The sequence below is a fragment of the Carcharodon carcharias genome, chromosome 1 (assembly GCF_017639515.1).
Source record: "Carcharodon carcharias isolate sCarCar2 chromosome 1, sCarCar2.pri, whole genome shotgun sequence".
NCBI classification, from domain to species: domain Eukaryota; kingdom Metazoa; phylum Chordata; class Chondrichthyes; order Lamniformes; family Lamnidae; genus Carcharodon; species Carcharodon carcharias.
Window position 1 is genome coordinate 161,627,023 of NC_054467.1, and position 18,905 is coordinate 161,645,927.

General features: G+C 40.2%; 1 protein-coding gene across 3 annotated transcripts in view; it reads left to right on the forward strand.

The window, feature by feature from the left end:
* Positions 1-18,905, forward strand: part of micu3a (mitochondrial calcium uptake family, member 3a) — a 168,502-nt gene that overhangs the window by 127,973 nt on the left and 21,624 nt on the right. For all 3 annotated transcript variants that reach the window (XM_041190688.1, XM_041190850.1, XM_041190769.1), the window contains 2 exons: positions 9,636-9,744; positions 11,897-12,054. In XM_041190688.1, the coding sequence (XP_041046622.1) occupies positions 9,636-9,744; positions 11,897-12,054 (267 nt within the window). The remainder of the gene's footprint in view (positions 1-9,635; positions 9,745-11,896; positions 12,055-18,905) is intronic.

Below are 18,905 nucleotides of genomic sequence, written 5' to 3' on the forward strand. Positions count from 1 at the left end.
AAGCATGTTTTGGCACCTTTACAGCCGTCCTGAATTCCTCCTCAGCGGTAAAATGTAAAAAACCCCTGGGCCTGGCAGTATAGTGAGTTAGTTTGTGTGTGTGTGTGTGTGTGTGTGTGTGTGTGTGTGTGTGTGTGAGAGAACCCTGAGACTGGGAGTAAACTGGGCACACACACAAGACCCTTCCTCTTGTCTAATAGGTGGATATTCATTCACTGAATCAGGCAGTAGAAGACATTCTGTGAATCTCAACTGTTTTATATTTAAACTATAGTTCAGTGCAAACACTACCACTGTCCTTCCCTTCTGGATTGTTTCCCTGTGCTGAGGCAAAACCTCCCTACTGGGGAAAAACCTAGCTCTTAAATACAGGCATCAATCAGCATTACCTGTTCTCAATTCACTCTGAAGCTTGTCCAGTTTACACTTAAAGGGACCTGCATTTCTAATATTGTCACCCATCCTCCTCCTCCTCCCTCCCCAAAGACCTATTCACAAAGCAGGTTGGGAGAGGACGAAAACCTAGGCTGAAAGGCTACCAACCCACTTCTGACCCCCAGTTTAGTATAAATTTTGGGGAGGCCAGTTCAGTTTGTGTGCCACCAGAGGCAAATGCAAAGTCAGTGTTGGCTGAACCAAACTGCATAGTTCGGACCTGGTCCCCACCCCTTCCCTGATGTCCAGGACTTGGGGCCTAGTCTGTCTGTCTAGCTCTGCTTCTTAAGTGAAAAGGAAAAAAAAAAGGTTTTATTGGTTAGCTCTGCTGCTTGGCACTTTTTAATAGTCTTTTTTGTTAATTACTCTTGTTTTTAAATTACCAATTTATTGCTTTGACTTTTTTTTAAATTCATGTCTAACGTTGTGCCAAACCTTATCTCTCTGAAATTTACTCATCGGCCCCTTGGGTGAGGAAAAAAATGAAATGTGGCCCCTCACGTGAAAAGGTTGAACACTTCTGCTTTATCGCTTCCAAAACAGAGTCGCCTAAATATTGCCCTTTAAAAGAAAATAGTGTTTCTCCTTTCAAACCAGACCAACTATTTAATTGGCCGATGATTAGGTTATTGGTAAAAGTTTATTGATAACTGAGAAGCTCTTATCAGTAGGTGAAGAGATATTTTGAAAGAGTTCAGCTGCTAAGAATAGTCAAGAGTGTTATTGCTCATCACCTCATTTGTTGATAACAGATGTCTGTTATCGGTGGGGTATCTGAGCAATAGAAAAATCTTGCAGTAAGTAATTGCATCAATGCAAATCAATAGAGCTGGTGTTACAAGTAATCCTTTAGGTGTGGGATGTTTTGGATATATTTCTTCTGTTTTTGTTTATAAAAGGATCAGGTTAATCTATCTTGGAAAATGTGCAAACAATTCTATTTGCTTTAAATTGCTGCATGTTAGCAGCGGTGGCAGTTAAGCTTGTGAAACCAGAAAAATCTGTTTATTTTGTATACTGGGCAGCATTGCATTTAGTTCATTAGGATTATATTTTAATTTCTTAGCCTCATCTTGCGAAATGTACTGTCTTTCGAATACTGTTCCCTTTAAATTAAATAAATTGCCAAAATTGCAATTTGAGCTAAGGTACAGTTTTGTGTATTTAACTTGGCATACAGTATTTTTTATTTGTATATGATATTTTAATTCCTTGCATAAAATGGAAGCAAGTATTGACGTATAAAATGGTGCTAAGCTCTGACAGCAATCCATTTTCAATAGTTAACACTTCAACAGGATTTTTTACTTCACTTGCTCTCCCCAAATTTTTTTAACCCCAGAAGCCCCTCTCCCTTTTCAGCCATGCCTTTATGTCCCCTGTGATTGCTCACTCACAAAGCTGGAATGCCTAAGGGGGCGTTCCCTTCCCCCTTCACATTTACCCCAACCCCAACAGCATCACTTTCACTTCTCTCACCAACACTCTGACCACAACATTGCTAAGATAAGCAATGCCAGAAATTGAATGGCAGCAACAATTTGCATTTCTGTAACTATAATTATATAACAAATTTAAATTAGCGCAACAGTCAATTAAAGTGGCCCAATATTTTTCCCTTGCCAAATAGATATTTGTTACAATAATCAAAATGGAAGGTATGCCACTTTATACAACAAAACCTATCAAATACTGTTCATGTCAAAAAGCAAAAATGAGTTCTGCATTTTCTCTGCTCTGGCAATCCTCCAGTTTTTATGAATTTTTCTCTCATGTCTGATTTCTTTTTGTATTTTCTCTCATTCTTTTCCTTATTTTACAGTTTTTGTAATATTTTCCTCACAATTATTAAGTAATAGCTGTCATCTTGGTTCAGTGGTAGTATGTCTCCTCTGATTTAGAAAATTATGGGGCTAAGACCAATTCCAGGGCTTGAACTAGGCTCCCCATTCATTACAGTACTCCAAGAGTGTTACACTGTCAGAGTTATCACCTTTTAGATGAGACTGTAAATTGAACTTTTTTCAGGTTGGTATAAAAAATTCCCTTGCACATTTTCAAAGAGGAGTTCTCCTCATATCCTGGCCAAGTGCACCATGAAATAACAGCTTGAATGTTATTAATCTCTTCTGTTTGCAAGACCCTGCTGTTCACAAATTAGCTGTTGTGTGTACCTACAAAACTACAGAGATTACAGGCTGGATTTTTGCAGAATTCATGAATGGGATTTTTTATATATATAATGAACTCTTGTAATAGATATTTAGAACTTTATTTTATTTCATCTTAGCATGGCTACTGAGGTCTGTCTATTGTGTATGGAGGTTGTAAGTGCAAAGATTGTGGGTGCAGGGTCATGAGTTGGCATGTAGTTGGCATAGGGGCTTTTAGGGACCATGGTGATGGGTGAGGCATAGAGGCCATTGGGGGAAAGTGGGTGCATGAGTCGGCACAGGTGAGGGTTGCAGGCTAGAGTGGGTGAGGGTTGAGGGCTAGAGTCCCTAATGTTTAACAAAACATTTGGGACGAAGTTGCAGAGAAGTAGGTCGGGCCTTTTAAACCAGCCCACTTCGGCACTTGATGGCTCCTGTGGCCACTTCTGATCTGCGTCTAGGGGTGGTGGACACGACTCCATCCTGCACCTCCATCGGGAAATTTCCTAACTCAAGCTAGCCACCTCAGGAGTGAAAATCCTGCCCTAGATTTCAAAAGTGATTTATTAACCGTCAAGCACTTTGTAGCATCCTGAAGATGGGAAGGTCAAGTTTTTTTTAATTTCTTTTCTTTCTCTGGATGTTTGTTTTCAGTTTGAACTCCTGTAGTCCTTTAATGTTTTCTCCTTTTTGTTCTCTCCTCTGGACTTCTAAATTCTCTAGTCATGCTGTGTATTCAGTCACTGTCTTTGGTTATCACCTCAGCCTCTCCCCTTTTCTGACTTACTGCTGCCCCCCTCTTCAGGTTTCCACTACACTTCAAATGTAATTCTGTTGAAAATAAAGTGGAAAAACTTTAGCTTTTTTTAGTGACACTTTACCATTCACCTGCTGAGATTACTTATTTTTTTGTCAGTGGCTCAGATTTCTCCACTTCCTCCAGGTCACCTCTGGAGTTGTATACCAGGACCACTATTAATTACAACAGTCTTCCTAAAAGTTTTTTGAGCCAAGCCCCACCAAAATATTCTCATACCTCTTTGTACCTCTGCTTTTAATAAGCTAACACTTCACATAATTCTTTTGCTTCAATGTCAGACTTGTAATGAAAGCAACTGACACAAAATTTTATTGTCCAAGATTTTGAAACCTTAATATTGCCTTGCATAAGTATATAATTGTCTGTGTGTGACTAGATGATTTAAAAGTAGGACTGCAGGGAAATAAACTGCAAAAATTAATGAACGGGGAGAACATTTTAAAAGTTCTGATCAACAGTATTGTTTCATTTTCTGATCAATTTCAATATATATTTGTAGGAACTTGGGAAAGTTAATTGCTGTTTTAATTTTAGCTGTTCAGTTAAGTAAATATGTTTTTATACATAGAATTACATCAATTCCACAGCACAGAAACAGTACATTTGACCCAATTGTTCAATGTTGGTGTTATACTGCACATGAGCCTGGTCTCACCCCTCTTCATCTAACCCTGTTAACATATCCTTCTGTTCCGTTCTTCCTCATAGGTTTAGCTAGCTGCCCCTTAAATGCTTCTATACTATTTGCTTCAATTCATCCTTGCAGTAGCAAATTTCACATTCTGACTATTCCGGGTAAAGAGATTTCTTCTGTATTCCATCCTGGATTTATTGGTGACTGTCTTGTTTTTATAACCTCTGGTTTCAGATACCCCACAAATGGAATCATTTCTCTGTCTATCCCATTAACCCTTTCATAATCTTGTAGACTTTCATCAGGTCCCCTCTCAGCCTTCTGTTTTCTAGAGAAAACAACTCCAGCCACTTTAATACTTCATGATACTATGGGCCAGATTTTTTCTACCAAGGCAGACATTACAAGTCTGACATTGAAGCAAAAGAATTATATGAAGTGTTGGGAAATTTCTCGCTATTCCGCTATTTTCAGTCTGGTGAAGGGGTGTGGTATGGAGCTGGGCCTGCGCCCCCGGTCGCAGATTGGAGGTTCAAAGGCCTACCTTGGTTCTCCAGGATTTTGTCTCAGTTGTTTGATTCCATTTTAGGTCGTCACCCTTCCATGTTCATTCCTCCAGTATACATTATGTACAGAACCGATGAACCCTATGGCAACAATGACATGTGTGAAACTACTTCTTAAAACAAAGACCTATTCGTAATTTTTTTTTAAAAACTGGCATTACTACAACTCTATAAAAGTGTTGATCGACCAGACTATTAAAGTATCAATAACAGAAGCTTTAAGCACTTGACACCTCTTAACCATGTGCAAATAAACATTGAGCCTTTGGCAAAAAAGATCAGAGAAAAACAACTTCGTATAACCTCATAGAGATGTCAATCCAGAAAAATCAGCACTTCTCTATATCTGTGTAAACAGAGTTAATTCTTTTATGAGTCTGGGTTCTCAGCCAAGCCTATTTTTTTCATTCATTCAAGGGATGTGGGCCTCACTGAAGTCCCCTAAGTCCCCCACCCTCGGTGCTTCCTCCAAGTGGTGTTCAACATGGAGGAGCACTGATTCATCAGCTGAGGGAGGGCGGTACATGGTAATCAGCAAGAGGTTTCCTTGCCCATGTTTGACCTGATGCCAGTAGACTTCGTGGGGTCCGGAGTCAATGTTGAGGACTCCCAGGGCAACTCCTTCCCGATTGTAAACCACTGTGCCGCCACTTCCCACTGGGTCTGTCCTGCCGGTGGGACAGGATGTAACCAGAGATGGTGATGATGGTGTCTGGGACATTATCTGTAAGGTATGATTCCTGTCTATGCCAGATGGTTGCTTGACTATTCTGTGAGACTGCTCTCCCAATTTTGGCACTAGCCCCAGATGTTAGTAAGGAGGACTTTGCAGCGTCGACAGGGCTGAGATTGTCTTTGTCATTTCCGGTGCCTAGGTCGATGCCAGGTGGCCTGTCTGGTTTCATTCCTTTTTGTGACTTTGTAGCAGTTTGATAAACTGAGTGGCTTGCTAGGCCATTTCAGGGGGCATTTAAGAGTCAACCACATTGCTGTGCATCTGGAGTCACATGTAGGCCAGACCAGGTAAGAATAACAGATAATCGACAATGGTTTCATGGTCATCAACAGACTTTCAATTCCATATTTTTATTGAATTCAAATTCCACCATCTGCTATGGCGGGATTTGAACCTGCGTCCCCAGAGCATTACCCTGGGCACTCTGGATTATTAGTCCAGCGACAATACCACTATCGCCTCTCCTAAGTGCAGCCTGACCAAGGCATTATATAAGTTTAAAATAACTCCTCTGCTTTTCAATTATGTCCCCCTAGAGATGAACACGATACTTAATTTGTTTCATCTTAAAGACCTTATTAACCTATATCACTACTTTTAGTGACTTGTATATCTATACCCCAGCTCCCTTTGCTCATCTATCCCTTTAGATTCTTATCCAAATAGTAAGTGGCCTCTTTATGCTTCCTATCAAAATACATCACCTCACACTTTCTATATTGAAATTAATATACCAATTACATGCCCATTCTGCTTGTTTATTAATGTTGTCTTGTATTTTAGTGCTGTCTTTCTCAGTGCTAATTATACCCTTAAATTTGGTGTCGTCCACAAATTTCGAAATTGTACTTTTGATTCCTGAGTCCAAATTATGTAAGCTGAGATCAGCTGTGTTCTGTGCACTGATCCATGTGGAACACCACTTCCCACCTTTTGCCTGCCTGAATAGTTACGCTTAAACCCTACTTTCTGTTTCCTGTTTTGTAACCAGCTTGGTCTGCATTCTATTAACTGTTCCCTAAATACACAGGCTGTGACCTTAGTTATGAGCCTAGTATGCAATACTTTATTGAAGGCCTTTTGAAAATACAAATATACTACATCTACTACATTACCTTTATTACTTCTTCAAAGAATTCATTAAGATTGATCAAGCATGACCTTCCTTTTGATATCCATGCTAACTACTCTTGATTACCTGTATATTTTTAGTTTCTAGATCATCTAATAATGTCTCTGCTACCTCTTCCCTAACTTCTTTTAATAAGCATGGATGTAATTATCTAACCCTTTGTTTGATTAATTTGTCAATTATCACTCCCTTTTTGCCTTAAATATACTTACATCTTTTTTGATCATACTTCTAGTGCCTTTCCCAACTTGTTAGTCTCCCTGCTAAATGCAAAATAAGCATTCAACATTTCTGCCATTTCATTGTCATCATTTGTGCTGTTGTTGTAGCCTCTAGGTTATTCCCCAGCAATGAGAATCTCTGATTTAGCAGTATTTTAAGTATGGTATCTGTAGAACATCTTAATTTTATTAAGAATGCATTCATAATAATTTCATTTATGGCAATTTGAATTCTATAACCTGCGACTGAGCTTGAAATGATGCGGCTGTCGAACAAATTCAATCTCCAGTTTTGAAGATGGTTACTTTGTCATGTCTACATTGATTGTTAAAATGCTAATGCCAATGAAGAGGCTATGATGAATTGTTCTGCAATGTGGATTGGTTGGACATGACTTTCCCATAATTCATAACATGGTTATTTCTGACTCTCTGTTATGTTATTGTAATAAGATACTGAGTGGAAGCTAGGCAACTGCCACAAGTTTGGAAGAAGAACTGCATTGGAACACTTGTGCGTCCCATGCCATTTTGCTCCAAAGAGAGAACTTGCACTTGCTGTCTTTCTTGATCTTAGGGTAGTTTAAAGTGCTTCAAAACCAATTGAGTGTTTCTGAAATGTAGTCACTGTTGTGATGTAGGCAAATGCAGCAACCAGTTTGCACAGAGCAAGACCCCGCAAACATTAATGTGATAATTACCAAATGATCTGTTTTGATGACTGAGGGATAAGTATTGACCAGACCAACTCCCCTGCTTTTCCTTGGATAGTATCATAGGTAGAACTTTTTATGTCCACCTGAGAGAGCAGATGGAGCCTCGATTTAATGTCTCACCTGAAAGGTAATTCCTCCAACAGTGCAGTACTCCCTTGGTCATGTGCTCAACACTCTAGAGTGGGATTTCAGTCCATGACTTTCTGATTCAGAGGTGAGAATGCTGCCACTGAAAAATGTCTGGCACAACAAGCTGGATTTTCCCACTGGCTTTGGGACCTCGATATCTGGACCAAATGGGAGTCCCAAGCCTATACCAACAGCTCTCCTGACAACACAATCTTCCTGGAAGCAGCCCTCTAACTGGCCGTTCCCCTGCTTTTGTCCTTTTAAGGATGTCAGGTAGGTTCTCAATCTTGCCAGCCCAATTAGAGAGCCGATAGCTGTAGGTCCTCAGCACCCCAACCGGAAAGGTGGATGCAGCTGAGGCATGATGGGACCATGGGGGCACCTAAACATGAAGGTGGCCTCGGAGGGGTGTGTTTTTAAAGTTAAAATTATTGGGGGAAACTGTTAGGAAACCCTCTGGGTGCATCGTTTGGACCCTAAGTGCAGCCTTTCCTACTGACCTCTTTGGAGCATGGACGCTCTGGCTCCAAGATCCCCTGACAGGTCACAGGGAGGCTACCTTCATGTAGATGGTGGCCTCTGCATTCAGCCCACCAGTGGCAAAATGCCAGCGCACCTGCACATTTGGACCTCATTGGGTCCTTAATTAACTTAATTGGCTGCATGCGTCTGTAGTACAGGCAGCTGATCTGGGTCCCCATCCACCCACAGGAAACTTCCCTGGAGTTGGGGATGTGTTGGGACCTGTTCTGGCACAGCACTGTTATTTTCCCAGCCCCACTGCCTCTAATCCCAGCATCACAGCACTAGGAAAATTCAGCCCATTGAATGCCTCAAATCCGGCTATCGCTAAACCAAAGTTGTCTGAAAACCAGACATTTTTACAATGTGCCCTGCATCAATTTTAATGGAGTAAAATAAAAAAAACTTACCTGGACGATTCGGCTAGGCTCTGCATTGGTGCGGTGTGACGCCTGACTAGCTATCTCCTTTGCCGCTAGCATGCCAGTCTATTCCTGCACTCCAAGCAACCTTTGACCCCTCCCAAACTGATGTGACCCGAAATCTAGCAAGATCTAAAATCTAGCACGTCCTCGGTCCTGAAGTTGCTGGTAATGAGACACTGTACCTGTATTGACAGAAAACCAGGAGTAGGTTGTCTGCCTACCAATCAATTGGAGATGATGCTTGGTTCAAAGAAATCTACAAGCACACAAAATATAAGATTATTAATGTAAAGTTTGCTGCTTTTCTATTTACCTTTATTAAAATGTTGCATTTGAAAATTAAACTAAATTTTCAAACTTTCCTGTGGGGAAAAATAAGGTATAGAATTTTAAAAAATGGTACTTCATTGGTTATGAAAGTCATTAACGATTTTTGCAACATTGTGTATTTCTTCTTACCTGTTGTGTTCTGCTCACAATGGGACTTAACCACACCAAAAAAGCTGGATGAAGATGCTGATTAGCTGTGGCTCCTTCCATTTACATAGTTTTTGCACATTTTTTTTCATTTTTGCATTTTATTATAAAAATACTTCTTTTAAGTTCATTTTTCTTAGATTCTAGCTTGCTTTCTTGGCTTCAGAAATATATAAATAAGGTAGTGGGTGAAGTTGTGCAATGTTCTAAAGGTTGAAATTTGCAGACAGACATGAGCAAATCTTTTATTTGGTGTCAAAAGTCAAAAGATCTGCCTTAGAGGGCTATGTTTATAGACACTAAAAGTTGCCTGAGCGCTGTAAGTAAACAATTAGTACTTGGCACTCATTAAAGAGTGTGTTCTTTTCCAAAATTTTATTTCAGCTGAATTGTGTTGAAAAGAACAGGTGAAAGAATCTTTGACCTAATCTGTGGAAAGTTTGCTGACCTTCAGAGATTTTTCACTCTGTGAGTGATCATCAAGTCTAGTATTAACCTTCTATTGCTGGGTCATATCACACATGAAGTGTTAGATATGGAACCCCAGAACAATAAATCAAATATAGTACCCAATCAGATACAATTAAAGGCCTTTTAATTGGAACCTACATACCATTTGAGTCACAAAATGTTTCACTTGATAATTATTATATATTGTTTGCATTTTAGGGCATCACTTTTGATGAATTCAGATCTTTTTTTCAATTCCTGAATAACTTGGAGGACTTTGCCATTGCAATGCAAATGTATAATTTTGCAAATCGATCAATTGGACAAGGTGAGCAAAGTTGTATAATACTAGTGCATTCATTTCAAACTGTTTCCAAAAAAATTAGTTCATATGGGGAAAATCATTTTCATAGAGTTCCACGCGCTATGAGATTAGCCTTATCGACAACCTCATAAATAGGGCCGAAGCGTGCAAACTTGATGCTGAAATAGAGTGCATCAAAGCCATCCTGCAGGATAACACTACCCTGATCAGATCACTGCTCATTGTATATTTCACAAACTTATGAATGGGCCTAAGGCTGCCACTTTCAGTCCTGAAAAGTGCCCAGTCTGCCTCAGATTACCCTGAAAAGGGTAAGGTGTCTCAAAAATTTGAGCAACAGGTGAAGCTAACAGTTTCATGCTGTTATTGTGCAGTAGCAGCACGAATGGTATTGTTTACCAACAGAATGCTGCCATCAAGCCAAAGAGATGTGCTGCCTATCACAGAGATGAGTAATGTGGCATATGAATTTCAGTGCTGTAGGTATGCCAGGTACGTAGGCTGTAAGTCCCAATGTCTGGTGGATCTTATCAGACAGCACATCCCTTCGGCTGTTCGTAACAGGCAACGTGCAGACTGCATCCATCTAGCCAGTGCTTGCAAAACTCAAAACGTAGTGCCCAACGTTATATGTGTGATTCTGCAATTGGCGTCACTTGCTAAACAATCCCGATTTTGCTAAGAATTACACTGAATATCAATTTAAGATTAGCAGCCGGGCTCACAATGTGGCTCACTTACAAGATATGCAAGAAGCTACATATATTCACGTGGCCCTGTCCTTTGCAGACAGAAGGAGCATGTCCATGCATGATGCCTTTTTCAACTAAACAAAAGCTTGGGGGACAGGCATTCCCTAGTTCATTCTCTATGGCAATGCCATGACCAATCAGTCAACCTGCCTGGTTTGAATTTGAACAAAAGCTTGACAGTTAACTGTTCCCTGGTGCATTTTCCATGGCAAGGCCTCTACCAATCAGAGTCAATTTGCCAACCAATCAGCACCCTCTGCTCATGCAGTATACATTACTATTCTATTTATTATTGGTATACTTGCAAAGTGTCCTGATGACTGCAAGACAAAAAGCTTCAATCGCATATCTCTTTTTTCAGCAATACGCGAGTTCTGTACTACCAAACAACTAAAAATAATTTTGTTCAGAAATCCTTATTTGGCTTGTGTGCTTTGATTAGCAAAGTAGGATTTGCTTATCAAAGTCCGCTTTGCATGTCTATTTAATATTTTGAACTATTAGCATAATTTTAAGTCATGAATAGCAAGGCAGGTTTAATGCCTTTTAGCATTGGTTTACAGTTTTACAATGATGTCTTAAGTAATTGTTTACTTTGACCCCTTTTTGGCCTCTCAGGTTCTTATGTTCTTAAACAGCATTTTAACCCATTTTTGGCTAGTTTTCAATTTTATTTTCAAAGTTATTTCTGATAAGTCAGAATTATATGAATTACTGCTTTAAACTCACTGACACTGTTTTTCTCCTATTATACATAGACTGATTTTTTATCGTTTTCCTAAGGTTATCTAGTTAGTACCCTGAATGTGGTAGATAGAAGATGAAGTAATAATGAAGGTGATCATGATTTGACCTGAAAATATAAAACATCACTTGGCTGACACTGTAGTAATATCAGCTTTGGTAGCAAATTACAATGAAACATATAATAGATAATAGAATGTTTATTGTAAAAATGTATGAAAATTAATTCTATATTTAGAAAATTGTCACAGTAACTAAGACAGAATAGTAAGTTGTAGCCCTTTCTGAAAGTTTTATTCAGATACTGAATGTTGGAACCAAAGTCATTCATAATACTTAAATTGCTGAGATCAATCTTGATAAATCATTTGCTCATTCGTGTCATATTTTCTTGAATGTGTAATTTATATAACTTCTGAAAAGGTTGCCTTTCTCCTGAGTTCACCATTAAAGTTTGTAAAACATTTGTACAATTTTGAAGGTTAATTTTATCCCTTAAATTTTTTTTGATATTGAAGTCATTTTTAAAATTTTTGTTTCTAACTTAGTCAAAAAAATTTAAAGTGGTTCTTAGCTGGGTTTTCAAGCTTTGGCTGATCTGTAACTTACACAAAAGGTGATTTCTTACTTTTAGCTCTTCTTTTGGCATGTTTATACAGATGAGTTCAAGCGTGCAGTATATGTGGCCACAGACCTCAAGCTTTCTTCACACTTGGTAAATACAGTCTTCAAAATCTTTGATGTGGACAAAGATGATCAACTAAGTTACAAAGAATTCATTGGTGTTATGAAAGATCGGCTGCACAGAGGATTTAGGGTAAGCATTTATATTTTTATAAAAGATTAATGGCAATTGCTTTGAAAGAATATTTGCTTGTCTTTATAGCTTAATAGGTGATAATTACCTTAGAATCTTGCAATCTGAAAATGCATATTACATCATTAATGCATTTGAAAACAACTGGAATGCCAAGCACGTGTAACTGAAGTAAACAGTAGCACTACTGGATTAGCCCAGTGTTATCTCAAACCTCTATTTAATGTTTAAACTTCCAAGGATACCTTTATAAAATCTTGTCAGGTGAGTAACCATTTTGTTTTTAAATCTTTCATCCATTGAGAGTATGGCCTGTTTAAGTGGGCCATCCACTGTTGACATATTCAAAATCACTCTTAAATTATTTTTATTGCGCTGTCTGATAAAGTCACATTATTGAGATACAGTGACTTCTAGCTACATTTGATCTTGTCTTCACACTTATTAGAATGACTCTCCTTTTTAAAATAAATTCCTAAAGATATAACTATAGTGGTTTCAATTTAACATATGTGGGAAAAACTATATTTAAAGGAATTCAAATGTATGATTCTTTTCCAGTTTTGTTCTCCATATTTAAGGAAAGATATACTTGCATTAGAAGCGGTACAGTAAAGGTTCAGTAAATTGGTCGCTGGGATGACAGGGGTTGGTATATGATGAGAGGCTGAGTAAATTGGCTCTATATTCTCTGATGTTCAGAGGAATGAGAGGCAATCTAATTGTAACTACTAAATTCTGAAAGGATTTGATAGGGTGGATGCTGAGACGTTGCTTCTGCTGGTCGGGGAATCTAAACACAGGAGCACAGTCTCAGTATAAGGGGCCAACCATTTAGGACTGAGATGAGGAGAAATTACTTCACTCACAGGGTTGTGAATCTTTGGAATTCGCTACCCCAGAGGATTATGGATGCTCCATTGTTCATGATATTTAAGGCTGGGATAGATAGATTTTTGATTTCTCGGAATAAAGGGATATGCAGAGCAGGTGGAAAAGTGGAGTTGAAGCCAAAGATCGGCCTTGATAGTATTGAATTGGCAGACCAGGCTTAATGGTCTACTCCAGCTCCTATTTCTTATGTTCTTGTGTAAAGTGCATTCTAAGAGAAACTATTTATTAGTGGGAGGGAAGTTCCTTTAGTTAAGCATTTCCTTTAAAGTTCCTTTGGTTTAATTGAACAATTTTTAAATGCTTTGAAAATTTGTACATCATTGATATACATAGCCAAATTGTTCTTCGTATTATTTGAATTTTATGAGCTCTTCTGTCAAAGTGAGCATAGAAATTGAGCCTTAATGAAGGAAGTTGTGGAATTTGTACGAGCTAAGTTTTTATTATCTTCTTCTAAAATTCTCATTTGCAAAATCGAACATAACCATTACTTAAAGTCTTGGGTAAGTCCAATTTGCACCTTGTTAAAGATGAATTAAGAAAATTCTGCAGAATTCTGCAACCTTGAATGTTCAGAAATTATTTTGAGTCTGGCACATATTAGAAGCTGGTGCAAGAATTGCAATACCTACACTGTTATGAGCGTTATTTTTGTACCTGTGATGGCATGGGTGCAGCATTAGAAGATGTGTAAGCAAAATAAACAGGAAAGCCTTAGCAGTTTACAGCACCCATTTCACCCATCAAAGGTTGGTGTTAAAGGAATTGCCAACAGCCTGCATTAATGTTATACTGGGGTTATACAGGGATCTGTTCTGGGACCTCTTTTGTAAACTATCATCATAAATGATCTGGAGCTAGAAATCTCAAATACCATGACTAAATCTGTAGAAGTTACAAGATGATAGAATGCTAAGCAGAACAGAATGAGTGACAGGAGGATTTGAATATATTTGACAATGGGGCATAAAGGTGGCTGTTGAAATTAAGGAAATTAAGAAATTCATTGGCACCCATTTTCAGGCATGAGAGTCATCATTCACGATATGCCTATATCCATTCGCATTTGAGGTGGGCAGTACACAGACTTTGTGCTGCTTGCTCCTAATTTCAGCGTGCAGCCCCACCCTGATCTTAGTTGTCTTCTGGCTGAACATTCAACAGGAGACTTAGCAGCATACAAGGCTAGTACATGTTCCATCTAACCTCCAGCTCTTAAAGGCAGTCTGTCCCTCTCAAAGGGAAGCTGCATTTAATGTAAAGAGGTTGCTGCTGACTGACACTGCTGCAATTGGAGAGAAGGAAATGTAATGCCAGGGCATAAAGAGGGCATCAAGGATCACAGGTGTGGTGCTGAATGCATTAGCCAAGGAGGTGACTCACCATGCCGGGGGTCAGGAAGTCCTCAAGGAAAACACTCAAAGGAATGGGAGCAGGTAGCCAGGGAGGCCAATTCCCAGAGTTTGACTCTGAGGACCTGTGGCAGTTCCACAAGAACATAAGAATAGGTGTGGGCTCTTTATCACCTTGAGCCTGTCCCGCCTCAGGGCAGAGGGCTGTCCCTTGATTTGAGCATGACGTCTACTCAACGTCGTTGGTTTCTGCCTTGGGTCTTCAAGCGACTGAAAAGGCTGATTTTCAGTCTGAAATTCTTTGGGCACTTCAGGCAGGAATTCAAAAGAGGTAATGGGATCCGGAGTGCAGAATTTGCTTCCTTTTCTTTCCTTCCCTGCTGCCACTCTGCCTCATTAAGATGTTTGGATTCAAATTTTGGTGTCATTTTGAATGATTGAAGGTCCTCCCAGTCATTAATGTCAGAGGTGCCATGCTTCAAGGAGAGTTTGAGTGTCTTTGAAGTGTTTTCTTTGTCCTCCCCTGGAAAGCTGGCAATTTGAGAGTTGAGATAACAGAACCTGGTGGGGGAGGCACTTTTTGACACTCCCTAATTAAAGTCCATTGTAGTTGATTTTGCCTGAATGCTTGTCAAGCTGGCTTCAAGAAGGATACTAATGTTAGTTCGACAATCCTCCCAATGAATCCAGAGGATGCGGCGGAGGCATTGCTGATGAAATTTCTCTAGCGGTCTTGTGTATGGCTGATACAGGATCTGGGCCTTGCTACAATACAGAAGTATCGTAATTACAACTGCTCTGTGCACTGGAGCCTGAATTTTCAGCTTGGCGAGCGGGAGCGATCGGCCCCCAACAGCGATTTCGCACTGGCTGGTAAATTAATGGCCAGACAGCGTGAAGCGCGCACTGAAAAGCTCAGTGCTGCCAGGGTGGGGGGAGGGGGAAATGATGTTGACATGGGCACGAGCAAGCGCTGACAGGTCCTTGAAGGCAGAGAGCTGCCTCAGAACTGAAGACCCGAAACCCAGGAATTAAAGTTTTTAAAATCAGAAAAGAAATGTCCAAGCATCACAATCAGTCACCTGAACATGTAGATTATAAAAATGGTGTCCACAGATTTCTATTTTTATTTTATTTAATAACGGAAACCTCATCCCACCCATGGATGAGGCCCTTAGATGAGGTTTACTGGAAAATGTAAAGGCCACTTGGCTGATTCGCACGTCTGCCAACCGTAAGATTGGATGGGCTACGTAAAATGGCAGACAATTACGCCATTAATGGGCTTAATTGCCCTCTTAATTGTTGGTGGACGCGCTTCCGAGTTTTGTACGCGCCCCCCAAGTGAAATATCACGCGAGTGTGGGATGATGTTGGGATGCTCGCCTGGCACCATCTCACACAATTTCACGCCCAATCAGGTTGGGCACGCACCTGCCCAATCAGCGTAACATTCCTTTGTTGACTTTTTGGAACTCTTCATGGCCTTCTGAGAGAGATGGCTGCCAAGGTATGGCAAGTGCTCAACGTGTTCCAGAGTCTCCTCTTCAAACATATATAGGAGGTGGATTATTTGGCTTACCTGGTCTGGATTGATATGAGTTTTGTTTTGGCAACATTCAAGGTCAAGTCGAGTCTCTTTTAGGCAGAATTGAAGAGATCAAGAGTGGCTTGCAAACCTGGTGCAGAGTGAGCAGCAACACTGCAGCCATCTGCAAACTGTAGATCATTTATGTCTAGAGTGGTCAGTTTAGTTTTGGCACAGAGGCGACTGAGGCGACTAGTTTTCCATCTAGGCAGTGTTTAATACTCACGCCAGAGTACCGTTGATCTTTCATGAAGTGAATAGCTACTTAGATTGTAAATAGTATGGGACTTTCATTCAGCCTTGCTTGACACCGGTCTGGATTTTGAAGATGAATGTTTCAGATCTCCCACTCGAGACAATTGCAGTCCTATTATCAAGGAGGTGTTGCAGGATTGTGATTAGATTTCTTGGACATCAAAATCTTTGGAGCACAATCTACAGAGCCTCACGTTTTACTGAGTCAAGTGTTTTGGTCGGGTCAGTGAATGCAATTAAGAGTTCCTGATGGTGCTCTCAACAATTTCTTGGATTTGTTCAGCAATGAAAACCATGTTAGAGGTTCTGGAAGGTCTAAAGCCACAATGTGTTTCTGGGCAGATTTGCTCAGCCACAGGATATAGGCAATTTAGGAGAATGCGTATCAAGATTTTCCCTACTATGGACAAGATCATTTCCACAGCATGATTTATCCCCCTTCTAAAAGAAAGATCCAATTATCGCACTCCTGAAGTCGGGGCAGAGTTTTTTTTCTTTCCTAATCCGTAGGATGAGTGTGTGGAGTCTTGATGTGAGCAAAAGCCAACCAGCTTCCTCAGCTGGAATACCATTGGGGCTGCAGGCTTTGTTATTTTTCATCCATTTGATTGCTTTTTGCAGCTCTCCTACTGATAGTGAGTCACCCATGGATTCTACCAAAGGGTACTGTGAAATAGCCTGGACAGTATCAGCTGCCACTGTGGATTCATTGTTGAGGAGTTGTTGAAAATGTTCTTTTCAGCATTGACAGATGGCATTGTTATCCTTAAGGAGAGAGACACCACTCTATGAGCAAAGGGTATTTTGCCCCACCATGCATTATGGGGAGGCGATGGCATAGTGATATAGTCGCTAGACTAATAATCCAGTAACGCTCTGGGGACCTGGGTTCAAATCCCGCCATGGCAAATGGTGGAATTGAAAATTGAAAAAGTCTGATTGTCGATTGTTGTAACAACCCACCTGGTTCACTAATGTCCTTCAGGGAAGGACCTGGTCTGGCCTACATGTGACTCCAGACCCACAACAATGGAGGGCTCTTAATTGCCCTCTGAACAAAGCAATTAGGGATGGATAGCCAGTGATGCCCACATCTCATGAATGAATAATGCAGAACAATCATGGCAATTATCTCTTAATACTGTCAGATTTAAAATTAACAATTGGTAAAAAAAAATGTTTCTGACTATGCTCCCCAGTGTGCAGAAATAGTTTCTCCCAATATACCTTATCTGTTCCTCTTAATATCTTGAAAACGTAAATAAATCAACACATAACTTTCTCAATTCTAGGGAATGCAATCCTAGTTTGTTTAATCTTTCCTTGTAGCTTAACCCTTGGAGTCCAGATATCATTCTAGTAAATCTAACAGCACTATAGGTGTTCCTACAACACATGGACTGCAGCAGTTCAAGAAGGCAGCACACCACCACCTTCTCAAGAGCAGTTAGGGATGGTCAATAAATGCTGGCCTAGCCAGTGATGCCCACACCCCATGAATGAATTTTAAAACATTTAAGTTGCACTTCCTTCAAGGCCACTTTACCCTCCCTAAGGTGATGTAACCTAACCTTAGCTTTGTATAGCTTAGCATGATTCCACCCTTTCGTATTGCCATCCACCAGGTATAAAGGCCAGCAATCCCCTTTTTGATTATTTTCTGTACCTGTCATGATATTTTAATTATTTGTGTACCTCAATCCCCTTAGTCTCTTTAGACCTCTACTGTTTCTTGCTTTTCACCATTTGGAAAAAACGCTGTTCTATCCTTTTTAGGTCCACAGAGGATGACTCCACATTTGTATGTTAAAATCCATTTGCCCACAGTTTTGTCCATTCACTTAATCTAACAATTTCTCTTTGTAATTTTATGTCTCCACCCACATTGCTTACAATACTGCCTATCTGTGTCATCACCAAATTTGGATATATGGTTTTATATCTCATCATCTAAGCTGTTGATGAATGCAGGAAATATTTGAAGCACTGACACAGATCCTTTCAGGGCACCACCAGTCACATCCTAACAATTTCAGCACCTGCCCGTTGTCCCTACTATCTGTTTCCTCCTGATCAGCCAATTTCCTAACTAGGTCAATAATTTCCCTTCAATTCCATGAACTTCAACTTTATCAAATGCCTTCTGTAAGTTCATATAAGTGACACCCATGACATTCCCTGGTCTACTACTTTAGTCACATACTCAAAAAAAAATTCAAAAGATTCGTCAAGCGTGACCTATCCTTTACAAATCCATGATTACTCGCCCTGATCAGCTGAAGATTTTGAAGGAATTCAGTTACCCTATCCCTAACTATAGACTCCAGAAATTTCATGACAACGGCTGTTAGGTGAACTGGTTATAATTCCCTGGGCCAAAATTCCCACACACCACCCCGCCCCCCCCCCCCACACTTGGGGGGGAAGTGCAGGAGCAGGCAGCCCTCCAATCAGCACCCCTGATTGGGAGCACACTGCCATTTTCCGTGGGCAGGCCAATTAAGGCCTGCCCAGCATGACGCCCAGACTGAAGTGCTATGCTCTCCCTGTGCGGGTGGGGGGGAATGGCAAATGCGGAAGTCTGCTCCGATTTCCCTGAGACTAAGTGCTGCCTCAGGGAAATCGGTTCCCAAAGGGAAAAAATTTAATCTTTGGAAAATTTCATTAACCACCCATGTCCCCTCATGTGACAATGTCACATGAGTTGGGACATGGACATAACTTTAAGTAAAAGTGAATCTTAATTTTTAAATTCAATCATG